Below are 21,853 nucleotides of genomic sequence, written 5' to 3'. Positions count from 1 at the left end.
TCCTTTCATCAGCCCCTGATTTCTGCCTTACTAATGCTTTGGTGAATCATCGAGGGGAGTAAATTATTCATTATAAATTTCAAAGAGGAGTCTCCATTGAAAAAGCTCTGCTACTGGTTGTTCTTGGAACCAACATCAAGAGAATTCACTGCAATCTCAAATATTGCAATAAAATAGAAGGTGAGAGGCAATCACTCAGGAGAGGTGTCTAGAATGAACTGAGCTCAGGGAGCTACATCCCAGCTGAGTGAGGTGTGTAAAGATAATTATTAATATTTTGAATTACACTTGGAAAGAAAAAGACTAATCAAGGAATTGCACACAAATGTCAGCCAAGCTTTTAAATACAGAAATCTTTATTCTATTTCTGAAGAATCTAGACGGTTTTTAACCATAGCCTTAAACATGGTCACTATATTGTAACTTTATGGCATTAATAAAATCAGTTGTAGTATAAGTGTTTGAAATATTTGATTATCTTAAGGTTTATACCAAAGGACCTAGTACAGTACTGCTACTATTGTAATAGTAAATAAAAAGTATTGAAAATGAACACAATTAACAAATCTAATTTGTACTGCTTCATAATAAATTCAAGTTTATGAATAATGGAGAGATATTAGGGGACTCACTAAGATTCTACCACAACTTTACACTAAGAATAAAGAGTTAAATCTTGTGATATAGGTTTTATAAGTTTTATAACTTTGTGTAAAAAAGTTACCACAACTTTATTCCTGGTTAACTGTCTCCAGCATGTTAAAATGTCAATACTACCAGTCATAATTTATCTTTAGCTCTTGGTTAGTCTGCTAATAAATTTATAATAGAGAAGGCAGAAAATATTGGAGGTCCTCTGGCACTGCTACATGTGTCTCCCAATTTCATATCTCATGTACTCTAGCTGGATACAGACAATTAAGGGGACAATCACGTTCCCTAACCTTCTTTAGCAGTAATTTTCCTTGGCTGCCAGAAGGACATCATTTAGATCTGGTGAAGAAGGATTCTTTCTCTTCCACTTCCACTTAGCTATCTTCCATTTAACAAATCAGAAAACATTTGGATAACACTGATTTTTGTGAATAAGTCAGTGTTTAACTTAAATTAATGAATGTAAAGACTTTCCTTAAGGAACATTTCCATCTGTTTTATTCATTATTCAAAGTATAATGCCTAATGCTTCTTATTTAATGTTAATACCAAATATGTATCTAAATTTACATAAAACAGAATTACATCTTTATTCCAACCAAGAGTATACTGATACTATATACTATGGCTACTGACTCAAATATCTGTTGCACACTTTCTATGTGTTAGTTAGTCATCAAGCTAAGTATTTTTAGGTTAAAATTTAATCCCCATTACCAGCCTAAAAGGTAGATATTACTATTATCCTAAGTTTACAGATGAGAGCATGAGGCTAAAAAATGTAAATAATTTGTCCAATATTCAATCTAGAAAGCTGATTCCAGTGCCCATGGGATACATGATTTACTGTGGGGTAGAATTCATGTAAAGCCTAAAAAGAGAGATGAATTTTGATAGAAAATAAGAGATTTTTTAAAAACGGTCACTAGCCTTTTCCCCTTATTTTCTCCAATCCACAGTTCTCATCAAAATGAAAGTAGGAGGCAATAGCAACAGAATAAAGATCTGTAGGGGGAGAGATTCAATGTGGTCAATGAAATTTAATTTGAATGGGTTATAAATCAAAAGGGCCAAGGCCAGCCAAGTTTCATTTTTGATTTTTCTAGGTCTAACAAGTTTTGCTCACCAAACTACTCATTTGTCCCAATGCTAAATGTCTTGAAAATAAGACCCAAAAGACAAAGATCTAAGCATTCAACATAATTGCCTTAGCACATGGAGCTAACAGGCTCCTATGTAAAGTAGTATTCACTTAGGTGTAAAAACCTGTAGGCAAGACTAACAATAAGATTCTGCAGGTAGGTGTTAATGAAGCCATTCAGACAGATGAGGTGTCAACAAAATCTAGCTACTGGGGAGTGAACTTGGATTACTATTGTGTGGTAGGAAGGCAAATTCAGGATCATGACAGTTAGCCATTAGTAAAGCTGTTTGATATGTCAAGGGGTAGGGGGAGCATCTATCTTATTATTAAAGTTTGAAATGAAAGAAAGGTAAAATAAGTGAAGATTTTTCCAGATTAAAGTTAAAATATACCACTGACAAAAAATGGAGTGTGAAAAGGAAGTATTGAAAAATAATCTCTCACAATGAAGTTCTCTTGCTCTCATACTCCTGTCCTTGAAAGCCAGAATTTAATGCTTCTCTCAAGTTATAATAAGGATTTTATATGGTTAGAATGGTAAACATACAACCTATGCAGACCAAACATTTCTTTGAAATACAACAAGTAGATAGAATTTAAGATTACAACTTTCAGGTAGAGATGATATAAGTGAGCATAATTATTACCTGGTATTGTAATAAATTAGTAGAGGCACAATAAATATAATCGATTAGTGGATACATAAAAGTATCACGACTATTCAACAATGTGATAATAAAGAAACACAATACTCAGATGACAGCTACTGTCTGATCACTACTAGCAAACCAAAACACCAGAAAATATTTCTCTGAAATATATTTTTATTGCATCTTTTGTTAGGAACTTGATAGAATCAATGCCTAAAAGAGGATGGTATGAGAGAGAACTGACATCTGTTTACTATCAAATATATATTATCACTTATTTCTTCAAGGTAATTTGGGCTTTAATTGCAAATGAATTTTTTTCCTCTGAAATTTATGGGACTTTACTTCCAGCTTGTTAATAAACTTACAGGGTTTTTAGTTTTTAAGTTAAGGGAAGGTGGGGTAAAAATCAACTTAATCTGCCAATTTGGAACATTTGCCTGAAAAGTTTGGCTTTTTATTTGTGAAGGTTGATCAAGCATGTGTTCAAGTAATATGTATGATATTTAAAAAAAATAATGTTTTATTTATTTCTGAGAGAAAGACAGCATGAGCAGGAGAGGGTCAGAGAGAGAGAGGGAGACACAGAATCCGAGACAGGCTCCAGGCTCTGAGCTAGCTGTCAGCACACAGCCTGACTCAGGGCTCAAACCCATGTACTGTGAGATCATGACCTGGGCTGAAGCCGGACGCTTAACCAACTGAGCCACCCAGAAGTCCCTATGTATGATATTAAATTAGTCCACTCAAAGGGATGTATGATCTCTTAAAAATTGGGGCGCCTGGGTGGCTTAGTCGGTTAAGCGTCCAACTTTCACTTAGGTCATGATCTTGCGGTTCGTGGGTTCGAGCCCCGCATCGGGCTCTCTGCTGACTGCCAGCTCAGAGCCTGGAGCCTGTTTCAGTCTGTGACTCCCTCTCTCTCTGACCCTCCCCTGCTCATGCTGTCTCTCTCTCTCTCCTAGAAATAAATAAAACATTAAAAAAAAATTATAAAAAAAATTTTAGAATTATTACAGTGATTCACAATTTGTTACAAATGTTAGTTAAATAGATTATAAAGGAACGTGGCTAGCTTTCAGTACCCCATCTATATTTTCTACACCTTTCATCCTCTTAGCCCACTAGTTATGGTGGTTCACAGCTTACTGAGTTTCACCCTGGCATACTGGCACTTATGAAATTTAGTAAAACAGAGCTATGTTCATCACATAGACATTGTCGACTATGAATAACAGATATCACTTGTCTTAATTTGCATCTTGATTTTAAATTCCACTATGTAGCCATGTTAGCATGCAGAAAGTTTATATCTAATGTAGTCAATAAGTACCTACTTAATATTTAGTGTTCTCTTTGTGTTGGAAATTCAGGGAGCATCATTTGCAGAGTCACTCAGTGACTAATTTGAAGGATTAAGTTTGGTGCACTGCAGGGATGGCAAATACCTGGTTCATGAACTTCCATAGTCCCTCTCTCCCTACCAGCCACAGCAGACCTCACTACTTCATCCTACTCTTTCTGTCTTAGGTACTAACCACAGCCTCAGGCGTATGGAACAACCTCAGATTCCCACTCAAGGCAACTCCAAACAATCTGGTACATCCTTGTTAAACTGATACCTTGATGATCACAGGCCTGGGTTATAAATTCAGCCTTGCCTGGGTGCCTGGAGGGCTCAACTGGTGGTTAAGCATCTGAATTTGGCTCAAGTCATGATCTCGCAGTTTGTGACTTCAATTCCCAGGTCGGGCTCTGTGATGAAAGCTCAGACCCTGGAGCCTGCTTCGCGATCTCTCCCTCTTTCTCTGCCCCTGCCCTGCTTGCTCTCTGTCTCTTGCTTTCTCTCTTCCAAAAATGAATAAACATTAAAATAAATAAATAAGTAAATATATTCAGCCTTGGAAATGAGGAGTTAAATGGCCTCTGGTGAGTCATTTAATTTCTCTGTGGTCTGTTTTCATTCTGAAAATATGTCAGTGAAAATATGAAGATCTCATGCTATAAATTTATTTTTATATCAGAATAGGGAATTATTTTTTTTAATGGTAAAAGTAGTTTTAGATAAAGAACAAACACTATTAGTAGTTCAGTCAGCTCAGTCTTCAGTTTAATGAAAACAATTTTTCCATTGGGATTATTTTAGGGAAAAGTGCTACTAATTAGAAATACTGCCTTTTTCATTTTTAATGCACTAGTTTTTTAAAGTATATTTTTGGATGAATTTTTATTAAGAAGTTAAATTACACAATTATTTTTGAAGTTTATCTTAAATTTATCTTCCTTCAAAATAACAAAATACCTAGAAAATAAAATTAGCTTATTTAGTCTTCCAATTTCAGCAAAACTCACAACTTTTTAATTTCTGGTATTTTCTTTCAAATATTATATTTCCCATAAAGCTCAGGGGGGGAAAACACTTTAGGATTATACTGAATAGAACCCAAACTAGATAATTTCAGATCATCACAAAACCTGTTTTAATGTACAAAATTCATTACCAATCCTCTGCATTCACTATTTCCATAAAATAGCATGTTACTGTTTCCATTTTTTTGTTTTGCATTGAACATTTTGAAAAATATTTTATGTTTAAATATTTTCCACAAAAGATAGCATTCCATATTAATTGATACTAGTTTTGCTAAAAAAATATTCCTTAAAAGAAAAACAAGGTATAAAATTAAAAGTTTCTTCTTTATTCAGGAACATACTATGTGCATATAAAAGTCTTAATTATAATGTGTTCTATCAATTATCAGTTAGGAAATACTATGTATATAGCCTTAAAAAATAAATTTTGGGTGAGCCAATTTAGGAATAGTCTAGACCATGGAAACTAACTAAGTACTTCAATTCTTAAGGGAACAAGCAAAAATTCTACATATGAAAATATATGATTTACATATTTAGAAATTCCTCAAGAATACAGGTAGTATCCATGCTATCTAGAAACATGAAGTTGCCCTATTTAAAAATTCTTGAATGGCCACTTCAGGATTGTTAGTCATTTCCAAGGCTAACTGGTATGTGAATTGGGTCATGAAAGCAATTTTTATTGCATATTATAATCTAAAGAAAAAATTATACTGTAGTTAAAGAATATGTTAAAAAAAAAGGCCTTAACATATTTGTACCATAACTTGCAGACAAGGAATGGCAACTTTCCCCTAAAATATGTAATTATGTATTGTATCTATCCAGATTCTTTATTTAATTTTTGCTTATCAGCACTATCTCATCAAATGATTCCTAAAAGTTCAAGAAAGGTGTAGTGGTGAATCAACCATATGCCTTTATATATTTCAGGTAAATTTTAACGCTACCAACACATAGAAACAGTGAAGTGTATATATGATGAAATATAATTTAAGAGAAAATACAAGAAGTAACAGAAAACCAACTAATTACACCGGTATCTTAACATTAATCATCTATTGATTATCTGCATCAATGAAAGAGACGAGCTGATAGAAAATCACAGATAATCTATTTAGTGGGATTGGGTCTCTGGCTTTGTGCTTAGTAGCTGAATATCTAATTGCCCAGTGTAACTTACTGCAAATGTGTTGTGAGGATGCCCATCACCAGAAGAGTGGCCACAGACACATAATTTTGTTTCTGGAAGCAATTCCTAGATTAAACAAAGAGAATCAGGAGTTGGCTTTTTTCCCCTCCAATCTTAATGCTTAAACTAATAATGTACATCATCATTAAAAAATATTTTTGGATTATAATCTTGGTAGGTGAACGAAGATGAGACTATTCCATCTTTGTGTCACAGTTAAACATGGTATAGAATTAAAAAATAAAAATAATTTGGCAGATACAAAGTTGAATATTTGAACATAACGAATTAACCACTAACCAAAAATAATTCGTCTGCCATGATCTGGATTTAGGAACCTCACTTCCCATTTCTAAGCTAAAATTATGGCCAATGTTAATGAATATTCTTATAAATATTAAATTTAAATGACATTGTGATTTTAGAGTATGGGATGGTATTTATCCTTAAAACTTTAATTATGTCTTTTTGAAAAAGCTAACTGTTGACTTGCACTGCATTTTAACAATACAAATGAACATGAATCCCGTCTTGTCATGAAATGTGAGGATACTCATAAGAACCTTTTTAACTAAACTGCCTTGGCCATGCATTACTATTAGCACAAATGTTGCCATTAAATATATATTCGAGACCAAGGAACTAAACTCTATAATCTCTGTGAAAACCTGTTGAATTGTACCACTTGTACTGAGAACTACTCTATACACTCAAATGTATAGTTTGCATTTTTATCTGTAAAAGCAAAGTGATTATTTATTGATAAATGACATGGAATGTCATTTTTTACCTAAGTAGCATTAGACATTTCAAAGATTTTGTCTGAAGGGCAAAAGGATTACACTGCATTTGAACAGACCATGTGACAGCACATCCTTAGACTTCATGTATGATATGAAAGGATGATCCCCATTCATAAGATACACAAGGGAAATTATATCAGAAAAGAAGAAAAGCAAGGAGGGCTGTGGTAGGGGTGTCAGGGAGTATTTGTAGTGGTTTGATGCATGTAAATATTACATCTTATAAATAATTCTTTTCAAATACATCTCTGAAGTTCAGGGTCTCTGTTTAAGAATCGGATTGTATATGCTTTACATGGCTACATGCCATTTTCTGCAAGATAAGAGCAACATTAATTCAAACAGGAAATACGGCTTCCAAAATACTCCTTGCCTTTCGTTTCCTGTGAAGAAGTATGTTACCTGAAGCTGGCAGACGAGAACTACAGAAAAAAAAAATGTTCAAGTTACATTTTACTGTCAGAATCCAACAAACACATTTTCATCTAAATTATTTTGTCAACAGCCTTGTAGTACCCTTGCTAACCTTATTTGGCACCAGTGCATAATTAGATACACAGGGGTGTGACTCCAATTGAAGGTGTTGGCATTGTAGCACTCTGTGAAAATATTAACTATGAGGTTAACTCCAATTTTCTCTTCTTTAATTAAATGCACATGGTACTAATGAGGTAACCTACTGTTCCTTGATAGCACTAATTAGCTAAGAGGAGAGTACACTCTCACACTGCAATTTAAACCTAAAAATAAGGTTGAAATATGCTAATTGCAGGCAATTTAAAACAGTACAAGTTGAAGAACTAGTCATAATAAGAGAAACTGACTGCTTTACAGCTAGGCAGCTGTAACTTTGGTTAAAATCAAAACAAGCCACATGATTTTTGGACTGCTATTTAACAAGGTCATAAGTATCCTAAAAAAATGAAATGCTACCCCATACTGTATCAATGAGCCAGACTAACAAAAAATCCTCAGATCAATGCTTATCAACATAAAACCAAAAATAAATGAGCATCACCAGAACTCCAAAGGTGTCACATTATTTACATTTATGCTGAAAACTAAAGTCCACAAATAAGCAACATCACCTTAAACTCTTTCAAGAGCACCCAAATTACACAAATATTGTACTTTCTGTCTTCAACATATCACAAGACATATTGGAATGCTGAAGATTTGCCGGCCCTATCATAGGGTCAGAAGGGAGGGTACACAGAGAAGTAAGCCTCGGCACTTGAGGAATATGGAAATGGGAAATTTCCAGATAATGTACAAGTACAGTGATAAAAGGAATACACAAAAGATGCTATGGAATAAAATGGTATGGGTACCATTTAAGGAATACAGGTGTGAAAATATCAGAAGGATTTTTTTATAAGAAGGAGATTTTCACTGCTTTTCTCTACAAATGAGAGCTTTGGGATGAAAGTAGCCTGGAACTTCATGGTGAGAGAGAATATTCTTCAATCTTAGCTCAAATTACTCACAAATATAATTTCAATAAATCCAAGAAGAGTCCAAACATATTTTCTTGAATTGCTTCTCACTTTCCAAATGTGATTTTAAATGATAAACATGAAATAAACTTTGATATAAAGTATGATTCTGAGAGACCTTCAGAATAATTAAAATGTATGTTCTCCCTGTACAAAGTATATTTTCATTATTTTTTGATTCTATAAATCCATAATGTCATATTTTTATTAACCAGAAACTTTAACTCACCAAAACACTCACTGACTGAAAACGCCAAATCATTCTTGTTAACACAGAAAGAAAGAAACTACATTAAAATGATAGTATTCATTGATCCTTAAAGACAAGATATAGGGACTGCCCCACACTAAGGACTCATAGTGACATTTTTTGCTCCTGCCACTTTGCATGCAAAATTATAAACTATATGCATTTTCAACAATTGAAAGAATTGAGCAAGCAGGGTGCCAGGGTGCCTCAGTTGGTTAAGCATTTCACTCTTGATTTGGATTCCTGAGTTTGAGCCCCGAGTCAGGCTTCATGCTGTAACAGAGCCTGCTTGGGATTCTCTCTCTCTCTCTCTCTCTCTCTCTCTCAAAATAAATAAATAAACTTTAAAAATTAAAAAAAAGAGTCAAGCAAGCAATAAGCAGTTTGCTCACAAAAGCAAAATTTGTGAAAATAGAAAGCCAACTTAATCATAAAGTTTACTGAAGAACAACAATAGAAGAAAGAAAATCATTTGAAAGGTAATAGCTTTGAACTCCCAACTAATAACTCCCGGAATTAAAAGTATGTGGGAATAAACTTTACACTACCATTAGTCTGCCACCATGTCTTGCCAAAAGGCTTGGTTGAAAAAACTGTGCTTTGAAAAACACATCCAGCTTCTTCTACTGGCTGTCCTAGGAGCTTTCCACAACAGAAAGTGATAGAATATTGGCAAAAGACATTAATAAACCTCTGATCAACCATGCTTTAACAGATTCATGAAGCTGCAGGTCTGTAAAGGAGTAGTAAGGCGAATGAAATCAGACAGTCATTTAGAAATGGGTCTCCTGGAGGCAACCTGACATATACCAGCAAATCACAGGGAAACACAATGTGAATGGATATTTTAAATGTTTGCATCTGTTTCAAATAAGCACCAAAGAACATTTTAACAGTGAAAAGGCCAAGACAGTGTCCTGGAATGAGCTTTCAACATTAACTTCAGAAGGAATCTGTTCTTCTGTTAAATATGGATCATTGTAATTTTCTGTTAAAAAAAATAAAAAGTAAGTCATTTAGTGTTGAAAATAAAAATACTAGTTCTGGAGACAATCTGACGGGGTTCAGATCCTGACTCAACACTTACTAGCGGTGTGACCTTGAACAAGTTATTTAGCCTCTCTTGGCTGCTCTCTCTAGAAGGGGTAATAAGTGACACCACCATAAGCTTAAATACATTGATTTGTATCTAGAACAGTGCTGGTGCCCATATGTCCAACAATGTACTTAATATTTATTAGTTCTCATTACTACTTCAGAACAACATTCAATTTTTTCCAAATAAAAGCATTATTATAGTCCTACTATGTATGCAATATTACACACTATAAAGTATACATAAATTCCCAAGACATTGTATCTGCATACAAATAGCTTTCAGTCTCTCATTAGACTTCATGATATAAATCAAAGCCTCTTTCACATGAATAAAAAATCTTTTAACCATGGAGGTAAAATATCTGTACTCTGAAAACTACACAACAGTGATAAAAGAAATTAAGCATGACACAAATAAATGGAAAGATATACCATGATCATGGATTGCAAAAACTAATATTGTTAAAATTATATTACCCAAAGTAACCTACAGAGTCAATACAATCCCTATCAAAATACCAAGAGCATTTTTCCCAGAACTAAAACAAATAATCCTTAAATGCAAATGGAACCACAAAAAATCTCTGAGGCAAAACAAACCTGGAGAAAGAAAAACAAACCTGGAGGTACCACAATTCAAATTTCAAGCCATTCTACAAAGCTATATTAATCCAAACAGTAATGATACAGGCACAAAAATAGACACATAGATCAACAGAACAGAACATAGAGGCCATAAATAAACCCGCACGTATGTGGCCAACTAATCCATGACAAAAGAGGAAAGAATACACAATGGGGAAAAGAGGGTCTCTTTAATAAATGGTGCCAGGAAAACTAGAAAGCTATATACAAAAAAAAAAGTGACACTGGACTTTCTTACACCGATACAAAAATAAACTCAAAATGGATTAAAGACCTAAACATAAGATATGAAACCATATAATGCTAAAAGAAAACCTAAGCAGTAAACTACTGTATATCAGTCTTAGCAATATTTTTTGGGGGGAGGTGGGTGGCAGAATCTGTCTCCTCAGGCAAGGGCAACAAAAGCAAAAGTAAATTATTGGGACTACGTTAAACTAAAGCTTTTGTATAATAAAGAAAACAACAAACCAAAAGGGCAACCTATTGAATGACAGAAGATATTTGCAAATGATATCTTCAAAAGGGGGTTGATATCCAAAATATATAAAGAGCTCATACAACCAACACCAAACAAACAAATGTTCCAAATCAGAGGACCTGAATAGAGACCTTTCCAAAGAAGATGTACAGATGGCAAACAGGTACATGAAAAGATGCTCAATATTATTCATCATCAGGGAAATGCAAATCAAAACCACAATGAGTTATCATTTCACACTTTTCAGATTGGCTAGTATCAGTAAGACAAGAAATAACAAGTGTTGATGAGGATGCAGATAAAAGGACAATTTTGGGCCCAATTGGTGAGAATGTAAACTCGTGCAGCCACTACATAAAATAGTGTGGAGAAAGGGGGCACCTGGGTGACTCAGTTGGTTGTGTCCACTTCTGGACTTTGGCTCAGGTCATAATCTCATGGGTTTGAGCCTCTTGTCAGGCTTAGTGCTGACAGTGGGGATCCTGCTTGGGATTCCCTCCTTCTCTCTCTGCCCATCCCCCTGCCCTTTTACTCCAAATATATTAATAAATTAAAGAAAAAATAAAACAGTATGGTGGTTCCTCAAAAAGTCAAAAATAGAAATACCATATCACACAGCAATTCAACTTCTGGATCTGAAGAAAATGAAAACTCTAATTTGAAAAGATATATGTACCCCTGCATTCAATGCAACATTATTCACAATAGCCAAGATATGGATGCAACCCAGTTCCATCAATAGATGAATGGATCATGAAGATGTGGCATACATGAATACAATGCAGTATTATTCACACACACACACACACAGAAATCTTGCCATTTGAGACACTATGAATGGACCTGCAGGGTATTCTGCTAAGAGAAGTAAGTTAAACAAAGAAAGATAAATGCCATATAAGTCCACTTACATGTAAATCTAAAAAAAAAAACCAAATCAGAAACAGACTCATAAATACAGAGAACAAACTGGTGGTTGCCAGAGGGGTGGGGGAATGGGTGAAATAGGTGAAAGGGATTAAGAGGAACAAACTTCCAATTATAAAATAAATAAGTCATGGGGATGTAAAATACAGCATAGGAAATAGAGTCAATAATAATGCAAATACCTTTGTTTGGTGATAGATGTTAGCTAGACTTATCATGGTGATCATTTCATAATGTATATACATGCCAAATCATTACACTGTATACCTGGAATTAATATATTATTGTATGTCAATTATATTTCAATAAAATTAAAATTAAATACATTATTTTTTAGCTTTTTAGAAACCTGAAGCAGCAAAATATAAAATTAAAATGATGGTGTTTGCATTCAGTAACAAGGTGAAATGATTTCTTAGAAAGAATATAATTTTTTGCAAAGCTGATGAAGGTATACATTTCATAGAAAAATAAGCAAGAATTATATATTGATCACTTACAACAAGTAAAAATGTTTTAAATCAGAGTTTGTTCTTGAGGTTGGCTGAAGTTGTGCTCAAATTTTTCTTTGACTTTATTTTAGATTTTAATTTTTAGTAATGTCTACACCCAATATAGGATTCGAACTCACAACCTCAAGATCAAGAGTTGTATGCTCCACTGACTGAGCCAGTCAGGTGCCCTTTTCTTTAACATGTTTAAAACCTAAGCTGCAATACAATGATATTTGAGTGGAATCATAGTCTACATTTTGAAGTTTTAAAAAAAGCATTCACCTAGTCAAGAAATATGGCCACTCTTGACCTGGTATAAAACAAGAACAAAATTAAACACTTGGTTGGCCTTTCTTCCACTCCAACTGTTTAGTTTGTTGGTTTGGTTGGCTATTTTGAGGCCATTCATTGTATCTTGTGGAAATTGCCCCCGGGACAGTGTGGGCAGGGTTGTGCCTGGGTGTTCTGTGTTGGCTTCACAAATTCAAATTGCTTCATCCTTCTCCAGCCAGTGTTTGAAAAACAGATTCAAAGCTGCTTAGCTCTGAAGAGAAGGTGAGGAAAACAGAACTAATGCCTGTGTATTTCCTAAGTCCAGTGGCTCAAAGTGGTTGGTGTTGTTTGAACTCAGTGAAGGAGAAGCAGAAAGGACCAAATCAATATAAGCACACGCCTTAGGATTTCATACTTCATCTTGAGGAAGTAGTTAGGTTAGCCCTGCCTTCCTTTTTCTACATCCCCTGTGGCACTGACTGCAAAACCCACATAATATTGAGGAACCCATGAGGTGGCCGTTAAAGAATCACTTTGCAGAGAAGGGAAACGAAGTCCAAGGAGCTGAAATTATTTACAAAAGTCATGCTTTTATTTTTAATGTTTACTTATTTTTGAGAGAAGGGAGAGGGGCAGAGAGAGAGGGGGACAGAGGATGGAAGTGGGTCCTGTGCTGACAGCAGAGAGCTCGAGGCAGGCTTGAACTCACGAACTGTGAGATCATGACCTGAGCCAAAGTCAGATGCTCAAGTGACTGAACCACCCAGGTGCCCAGAAGGTCATATTTTTATTTATTTTTTAGGCTTCTGTGCATTATACATCCTACTGTACTTTAGCATGTGAAGGAATCTCTGGATAAGCTATTATAATTGCAGGTTCAAGGCTTTATTCCTAGAGAATCAGATGCAAAAGATCTGGGATAGGGTACAAGAATATGGATTTTAACAAGCATCTCAGTGATTGTGATTTTGAGCTCTACGATCCTACTTTGAGAAAACTTGTCTTTCATGTTCAGGCTATTTGCATGACAGGTAATTTCTCATGCTTTCATTCTGTTTAGTCAGTTAACACTTTTTTCAGTAGGTGGCCATTGTCTCTATCTAGATACCACAGATATGGGGAGGATTTATGATTTTAAAGAACATAATATTAATCAATTAAATCCACTGAAATTTCTAAAATAAGATTTGATCTCCATTTCATGGTGAAAAAGTACTGAAGAATTAAGAAAAATTACAGAATATAACAATGTTGAAGTCAGATTTTTCACCCTGTTTTTGTCTATCCTGTCTCATTCACCTCAGAAAGTGCCATCATAACTGGCACTAATTGGCACCCTTGTTAGAGATCTCAGCAGAGGAGCTGAGAATAGAAAGGATATGGACACCTCTTACCCACAGCACCCGGCTGTCTGCACAGGTGAGGCTGAGATCAAGGATGGGGCATATGACCTGGCTGCTGTCTGCGAGAAGGGTAAGACCTACAACTGTTCCCTGACTATGTAGACAACTTGAACCTCCAGGGATGTTAATCAAGTATCTTTCATGTGCCTAAAGTCACTGAAAAACAAAACATGCCCACAGTGCTCCTACAAGTAATGTAGTTATTATGTTTTAAGAGGGAATGAAGGCAGCAGTCAACAGACACTTCTGGCATGAGATATTCCTACAGAATGTTGGTAGACTATTGTAATTTTTTCTTGTGATTTGCTTGATTACTTTATTGAAGAAAATATTTTAAGCTCTTCTGAGAAAAAATTAGGGAACTATATTTCTCATGAACATATGGAGGGCAGAAGAAAAAATTAAGTATATAGTAATTACTGAACTCATAAAATGGACATATTATATGTAATATAACTTTATATATATATATTTATATGTAATATAATTTTTTCCAGGGTGTATTGAGGCTAAGCAGATCACATATGCAAACATAAGAATTATAGTCCTTAGTTTTCTGCTCTTCTTTTTTACTTTGTAGTTAAAAGAAAATAGAGATGTGTCTTGCCACCTTGAGTTAGGTGAGGTAATACAGGGTCAGAAATACAGGTAAAACTGCTTTCTCTATAAAGTGAGAACGTACAGAGCAGTGGTCCTGTATACCAGTTCAGGACATAAAAGTGCTTAAAGTATATCTATCAATGACATGGAGGCTAATGACTGACTCTGTACTTTGTTCAATATTTTATTCACTACAGTTTTACTGATCACCTATTTTATGTCACCATAAAGAGTTCTACTCCATTTTTTATTTTGAATGTTGACTTCTTTTTAATCCTCAACCTCCCTTTCCCCTGTGGTCCAATATTTGGGTGGAAACCTTGTGCATATACCTCTCCTTTGCCACTGTAGGGAAATTTAAATCCCCACTCGAGGGATCTTTTCTCCAATCCACCCCAGAGGCACTATAAAGACCCAACCCGTTCCCTTCTGGACCTGCTTGTGTCCAATCAGCTCTCCCTAGGAGTATCTTGTTTGAGGAATAACATTTCTCTTAAGTTCTCTTGGTATCTGGAGTGTCATGAGCTTTGACATCTGAACCAAATTTTGGGTCAGGGTCCCTCTCACTTCTGTGGATACAAAGTCAAGTGGTAGTACCTAGCCCAAAGAATTTATAGTCAAATCAGGAAGACAAACTGCTAGTGACTAGTAACGGAACAAATGCAATAACAGATGTATGCACAGGGAGCTATGGAAGCATAGAGGAGGGACAGAAAAGGATTTTAGACTAGGTGATGAGTAGATGTTGATATACAAAATGGGCAGTGTGGTGGGTGGAGGCAGGGAGCATTCAAGATCAATGAAGCAGCCTATATGAAAGCTTGCAGCTAAATGACCTCCTGCTGCAGTCAGAGAAACCTAGATAGATGGTCTAGCAAGTCAAGAGAAGAGAGAGAGTGGCTCGCATGAGGGTAGAAAGAGAGGCAGAGGCCAGATCTTCAAGAGCATCATGTGAAGTAAAGTGGCCTTTATGTGCATCAAATTTCTCATCATTAAATGTGTACTTCATCTGCCATTTCTCTTGGAGGATTTAATGAAGGGTCAAATACATAAAAACATTTTGTAGGTATTTAGAATACTATATCTATGGTCCTGAAGAAGTAGCTGTGACTAATGCAGATTGGCACAAGATGTTTTTCTAAGATCTTTATGATGGAGGGGTTGTGGGAGGGGGAAATGAGCTAAATGGGTAAGGGGCATTAAGGAATCTACTCCTGAAATCATTATTGTGCTATATGCTAACTAACTTGGATGTAAATTTAAAAAAATAAATTTAAAAACAGAGGGGAAAAATAAAAAATAAAATCTTTACAATGGCAAGAAATCACTTTCTGTTTCCAGGAATTTTCCTTCTTCTTCCTTCTAGTCAGTTGCTCTCTTAGGACCTTACATGTGTCTTATTCCTTATCATTTTCCCCTAATTCCTTAAGTGTACTGGTAAATTTGAATACATTTAAAGTCAGTTCAGTATCAAAATTTCACTTGGAAGTTTCGGCTGCGAGACTGGAAGAGTACTAAAATGTAACATGTCTGAATGGTATCACAATAAAGGTACAAAGTACGAAACTAAATTAACTGCCGTATTACCAAGCAAAACTGAAGAGAATAACTTGATGTCACACACCAGTGTATTTTTATCTTCGAGAAAGTTTTGTGATAAGCTACACTGTAAACTTTGGAAAACATAAGATCTCAGTTCAGCTTTATAATGCGGCTCTCAAGGAAATGAAATGAACTTTTTAAAATTTGGGGTTCAGAAAAAGAGAGGAATGCTTCATACTAGATTTACTGGATATTGCCCCTTTCTTTGCTATTTGGGGCATTCAGAATATAATTTCACAGATGATATATTTTTCTTAATGTGACTTGCAGACTACATCTAATGGAAAATGCCTGGTTAGGATTAAGAGACATAGTACAGATGTTAAACTACATTTGCATGCAATTATTTCTAAAACAAATGCCAGGGTACAGACTCAATGAAATGGCTTTCAGGATGGCTGGCACAATGTATTAAACCAGCTTCCAATTTCTAAGTAAGTCAATATTCTGAATATTTCAAATCAAGACACTGAGGACAGCATAAACTTAGATTTTTCACCTTGACCCATTGTCCAAGAATGTATGGACATAGGGTTAGAGCCCAAGGATTCAGGGTAGGGATTTAATGTTTTTTAAAGCAAAAGCCTTTCTTCCTTAATTAAAAAATGCATTTTATGTATTAATTTCCATATCTTAAAAAGTGAAATTATTATAAAGTAAGTTAAACTAATAATTTATTATGTGCAATAAAACATATAGTAATACATTAGATGTGCTGTGTTGCCTTCAACTTGTTTCAGGTTTTTTTTTTCCCACAAACAACAAAAAGTATCCATAGTTGTTAATGTTTTGTTATTAGGAACCTTAGTTTAGCTGATCATCTTGTAGTGATACACTTTTAAACATCAAACTAGTAGTAAGACATTCTGATTTAAAGTACTTCTGAAATGCGTCTATCCTCAACTTTAACAGATACATCCTAAGTAGGGAGTGGTAGCACCAAAAGGAGCCATTCACTGCCTCCTGGGAGGAGGCACTGACTCTACATGTCCTTGGAGTGTGTGGACTGGGCTAGAGTAAATTACCTCTCAGGGATCTTTTCCTAGAATGTATTTTTGGATTTGGACTTGACTCCATGAATGAAGTATGCAGAGCAACTGCTGTATCTATTATACACCAAAACAAAACACTGAATCATACTTTTATTCACCCAAATTCAGAAAGTACCAGCATCTCCTTTACCATGTGCTTTACTCCTTGGCGGGGAGCAATTGAAATCATGTCGCCCTAGGAATTTACGAGGGGACCAGAAGTTGTGGCGGGTCCTTTTCTGATCCCTGCAGGGGAAGCAGCAGCAGCCCTTGGATCAGCTACTTTTTATCCGCTGTTCGTCTCAGTGGCAGCTCCTTTTCTTGCCAATAATGGTAAATGATAGACTCTTTAATGAGGAATAGAGACTGCAAGCTGCACACACAGAAGCTTATCTTGTTGGCATCTCTGATTATAATTTGCTCCCTATCAACCTCTTCTCCCTCCTGACTGTGATGTGAGGTAGAGAGGAAACCTGAAGGAAGAGAATCAATTATTTAAAAGTAGTACTCTTTCCAACAGGAACTCTCTTCACACTAGGCATAGAAAACTCTCATGATGCCAAGAGAAACTCCTGCAGAGGCTCTCCTCTGCCCTTCACATCAAAAGATAATTCTACACATTGTTGGTAAACATCTAACTTCCTCCAGTCCCATTGCATTCTCCACAGTGCCTCCCGACAGGTGGCGATAATGAAGTACAGGAGAGAAAGGAATAGCGGAAGTCAGAATCACTCCAGTAGAATCTCCTTATTGTAGTAAGAAGGAGTCTCCATGCATTTCCCCATCCCTTCCCTTGCAAATCACAGCTTTATCTCGGCCACAAATCAACCTAGATTCTGGACAATGAAGACAATGAAGAAAAGGCAGTATTCCCATTTGATACCTCATCATCCTTGTTATTTTTACCTTGTTTTCCAAAAATGAAAAATTTGGGAGATGTTTTGGACAGCAATTAAGAGGTGTATGTTATCAGTATTAACATCAGGGTAAAAAGCACAGGAATTGGAATCAAATGGACTTGAATTCATGTCGCCGCTCAAATTACCAGCTATGTGACCTTAGATAATGTAATTTAACCTTCCCAAGCCTGTTTCCTATCCTGAAACAAGAGAGCATCAATAAACACATTATCGGGTACATCAAGTGAGCACTGAATATATATGGGAGCTAAGTGACCTAAAATCATAAATGTTTTAGAAGCTCCTCTCTTTTGTTAAAGAAAAAGAGGCATTAAAAAAGAATAGGAACATGAGAAATGTGACTTCTCTAACATCTCTGGTTGACGCCTCAGCTTTCCTTTTCATTGGCCTCGTCACCCATTTAGATAGGATCACCCACACCTGTCGCTAAAGGGCTGTGGAGGCCAGCTCACGACTAAGATAAAGCCTCTCCTTGGGCAGGGGAGTCTGTATCATGACACTGAGCAAGTACAAAATCCTCACACAGATCCATGAGCAAACCAGTAATAAAAGGTTGCTCTGTATTTGCAAAATATGGTTTAAAATATCAAAAATAATGTTTGATACTTAAAATATGAAAATACAATCGAAAGTAACTAGATTCCATGAGTAAGATTATTATTAAAATAAATAAAATGTAACTTCTCCAGAGAATTTATTTTTGAGAGTTTAGACCCACAAAGACAGACAGCGGAGATGTGTTCTGAATTAGAAAAGATGGAAGGAGAGCAAAAGCTATCACAGTAATCACTACACATAACAGTAAAAAAAGAAAATAGTAGCCCAGTGCCAGGATCATAAACTTGCACAAAACCACCAGGGCTATATATGAACTAATAATAATACAGCGTTGCCATTTTTTAAATGTATGAAACAGTTTACCAAGAAAGAAAATGTCAAAATTTTAGAATTGTGTTACTATTAGAAATTATTCATTTCTAGGCTAGGACCATGTTTCATTATCCAATAGCTGCTCTCAAGAATGAAGCTAATTTACATTTAAAATAGGAGTACAGTCTACTCTTTAAAAGCACAATGGTAAACACACCAATTTGACAATTACATTAATATGAGTATTTGCATAATCTGTCTTCCACACCTGTTCTTAATTTGAAGCAGCTGCAGGACAAATCACATCACACTAATCTCAATGGGTATGTGTGTGTTCCAAACAGTAATGCACGCATCTAATTTTTTGAAGATCTTTTATTTTTTAAATGTTTCCTGACTTTAAAAATTTTGGCCAAAGTTTTGTAGAAGCCATAATATTTACTTGCTCAATATTAATTAGTAGAATTAAGCATAAAGCTGAATAATATTAATTAATGGAGTAAGCATAAAACCAAATAAGTGGAATAAGCATAAAACCCTTACATTTTTTACCTCCTCTGTTTGGACATGCGAGAATATTGATTTTTATTTCTGGAGGTTTTTTAAAAAAATAATATATATTTTATTTACACCACAAAGGTTTAAAAAGAACACTAAAATATATCTAGAAAATTTCAGTAAGAAATATAGAGAAGCAACAAATGCATTAATGGAGAGTTAAGCAATAGCTACTAATGATCTGGAAATGTGTTTGCAACATGGATAATTGTGGCATCTTTTGGAACATCTTTTCTAAACTGGGTTCCATTTATGTTTTAACAAACCCAAATCAGAATTTAATAAACAGAGATTTACTTTCATCTTGTAAAGGATCCGCTTTGTTTATATGTATTGAAGTATATGTTCAGTGTCATCAAAAAGGAAGTCAGGTTATGACTGTTACATATTCTTCTATTTCATGTATTTAAATCATTCAGTTAGATTCTAGCTGGTAGAATCTAAGATACCCATGTAATCTGTCAACAAAACTGTCTCTCTTTAATCTTCCATTATGAATGGGAAATGAATTTAGAGCTTTCTAAAGATGTTCTTTATTTCCTGAAAATTGAATAAGAGGATGAACGGTAATGAATTACAGCAATAAAGACGATGTGTTTATTTACAGGCTGTTGACTTCCATAGAGGTAAACACTGAATGGCTCAATTCTTAGTTCCGTATTTCATTCAGAATCCCATTTTTACAAGTGCTTTCTTTATAGTAGAAGATGAAAATACTTAAAACATTCATTGTAGCTTGAATTTCTATTACATTTTTATGCTCATTATTTACCAATTCTCACCATAAAAGAAACTGAGATTCAGAAGAGTTAAGTGACTTTCCCAAGTTCTCATAACCTGTACGAGCCTTATGGATCAGGTATTCTGACCCCAGAATATTCTTTTCTATCACCCAGAGCTGTTATTCAAATGAATAATAGCCATTAGTATAAATAAACAGGAGAAAACATTTACTAACAAAATATTTACTAACAAAATATTTCAAAGTTTCTTTTTCTTTCACTTCACAGGATCTGAAATATTTCAACTCATGGCTTTAAATGTACTAGAAACACTGTTTCAAGAGTGACTATAATAAAAGAAAAGAACTATTTTCTATTTAGATAAATGTAGTGCAAATTCTTACTGAGAACCAAGACTGGTTACTTTAGGAGCAGAAAAATAATTTTTATTACTATATAATTTGGGTGATATAACCAAGTTAGAGTGATTGTTAGAAAAGCAATTTTCACAGTTGTGACCTCTATGTAATTATATTTCTAAATATTCCTTATTTTATTTTTCTTCATTAAAAACCTTACATATATAATTGAGCACACAGAAAAGTACTCCAAACAGATAAGCTGGCATGTCATGGGGCATGTGAAACATAATGGAATGAAAACTATATTTGTATGTAATGAATATGCACACTGTATAATATTCTAACAACAAATTTCATTTTTTCTCTGAGTACCAGAATATTTTAACCTCGGTAAATGAGCTGTAAATTTCTAAATTTTAAAATAATCTTGTTTCTTTTTGTTTTTGCTATCGACAAAAACTAGCTCATTATCAAAGTTAAAAGCTTTTGACATGTAGCACATAAAGAAGGTTAATTTTTTATAAATATAAGCTCCTGAAAAGGTATATTTTTTGCTAAAAATCAAGGAGTAGGATAATAAACTTGTAGAGCTACAGACAGAGTCAAATCTTCTCAGCTGACAGAAAAAGAAAATGAGGTTACACGACTAAACTGCTTTCTCCAAGCTCACACAGGTAGTGAGTGGTGGAGCCAATCCTTGAATCCAAAGCCTCTCCTGACACCACAGAATCTGACCTCTTCCCTGTATTACAAAACCTAAACGGAACACTGACAGGTTATTTACAACACGTTCATGCTTTTCTAGTTCCTAAACTAAGCTATACTCCAATGGATGAATATACAAATCAATCTTACAGGTAAAGAGAACTACCAACTATAAAACTGCATTCATTTCTAGACTGGCAGAGTGATACCACATGCATGGATGCACACAGAAATGCAGGTGATCACATACATACTCGTGTTAACACAATCACTGGGAGCTTGGAGTTCAGGTGAATTTCAATTCCTCATAGTTTTCTGAACTGTCTAAATTATTTTTTCAAGAACTCATTGCCTTAATAATCTCTCAAAATTAGGCTACTTGAAGATTTTAAATAGAACACAGAACAGTAGTTATATTTTTCATACAACACATTAGCTCCTAAAAACCTGCTTTACAGACATGAAGATTCATCATATGAGTGTTCTGAATTTTCTTATTAAAACAGGATTTGTATTCTTGCCTTAGTTTCAGCAATGCAGAAAAATAAATGCAAAATATCTATGGCATGAGGGTTTCTTTTAAATGTGAAGAAATTA

General features: G+C 34.8%; 1 protein-coding gene across 8 annotated transcripts in view; it reads right to left on the bottom strand.

Annotated features, from left to right (window-relative positions):
- Window positions 1-21,853, bottom strand: part of FOXP2 (forkhead box P2) — a 583,386-nt gene that overhangs the window by 120,372 nt on the left and 441,161 nt on the right. For 5 of the 8 annotated variants that reach the window (XM_039250276.1, XM_039250275.1, XM_039250281.1 and 2 more), the window contains one exon: window positions 6,008-6,082. The exons of the other annotated variants lie outside the window; for them this stretch is intronic. In XM_039250276.1, coding sequence (XP_039106207.1) covers window positions 6,008-6,082 — 75 coding nt within the window. The remainder of the gene's footprint in view (window positions 1-6,007; window positions 6,083-21,853) is intronic. 8 annotated transcript variants of the gene reach the window in all.

The sequence above is a fragment of the Hyaena hyaena genome, unplaced genomic scaffold (assembly GCF_003009895.1).
Source record: "Hyaena hyaena isolate Hyena2069 unplaced genomic scaffold, ASM300989v1 scaffold_365, whole genome shotgun sequence".
Lineage (NCBI taxonomy): Eukaryota > Metazoa > Chordata > Mammalia > Carnivora > Hyaenidae > Hyaena > Hyaena hyaena.
Note: the sequence above shows the minus strand (reverse complement) of the source record. Positions and strands in the feature narration are given on the sequence as shown.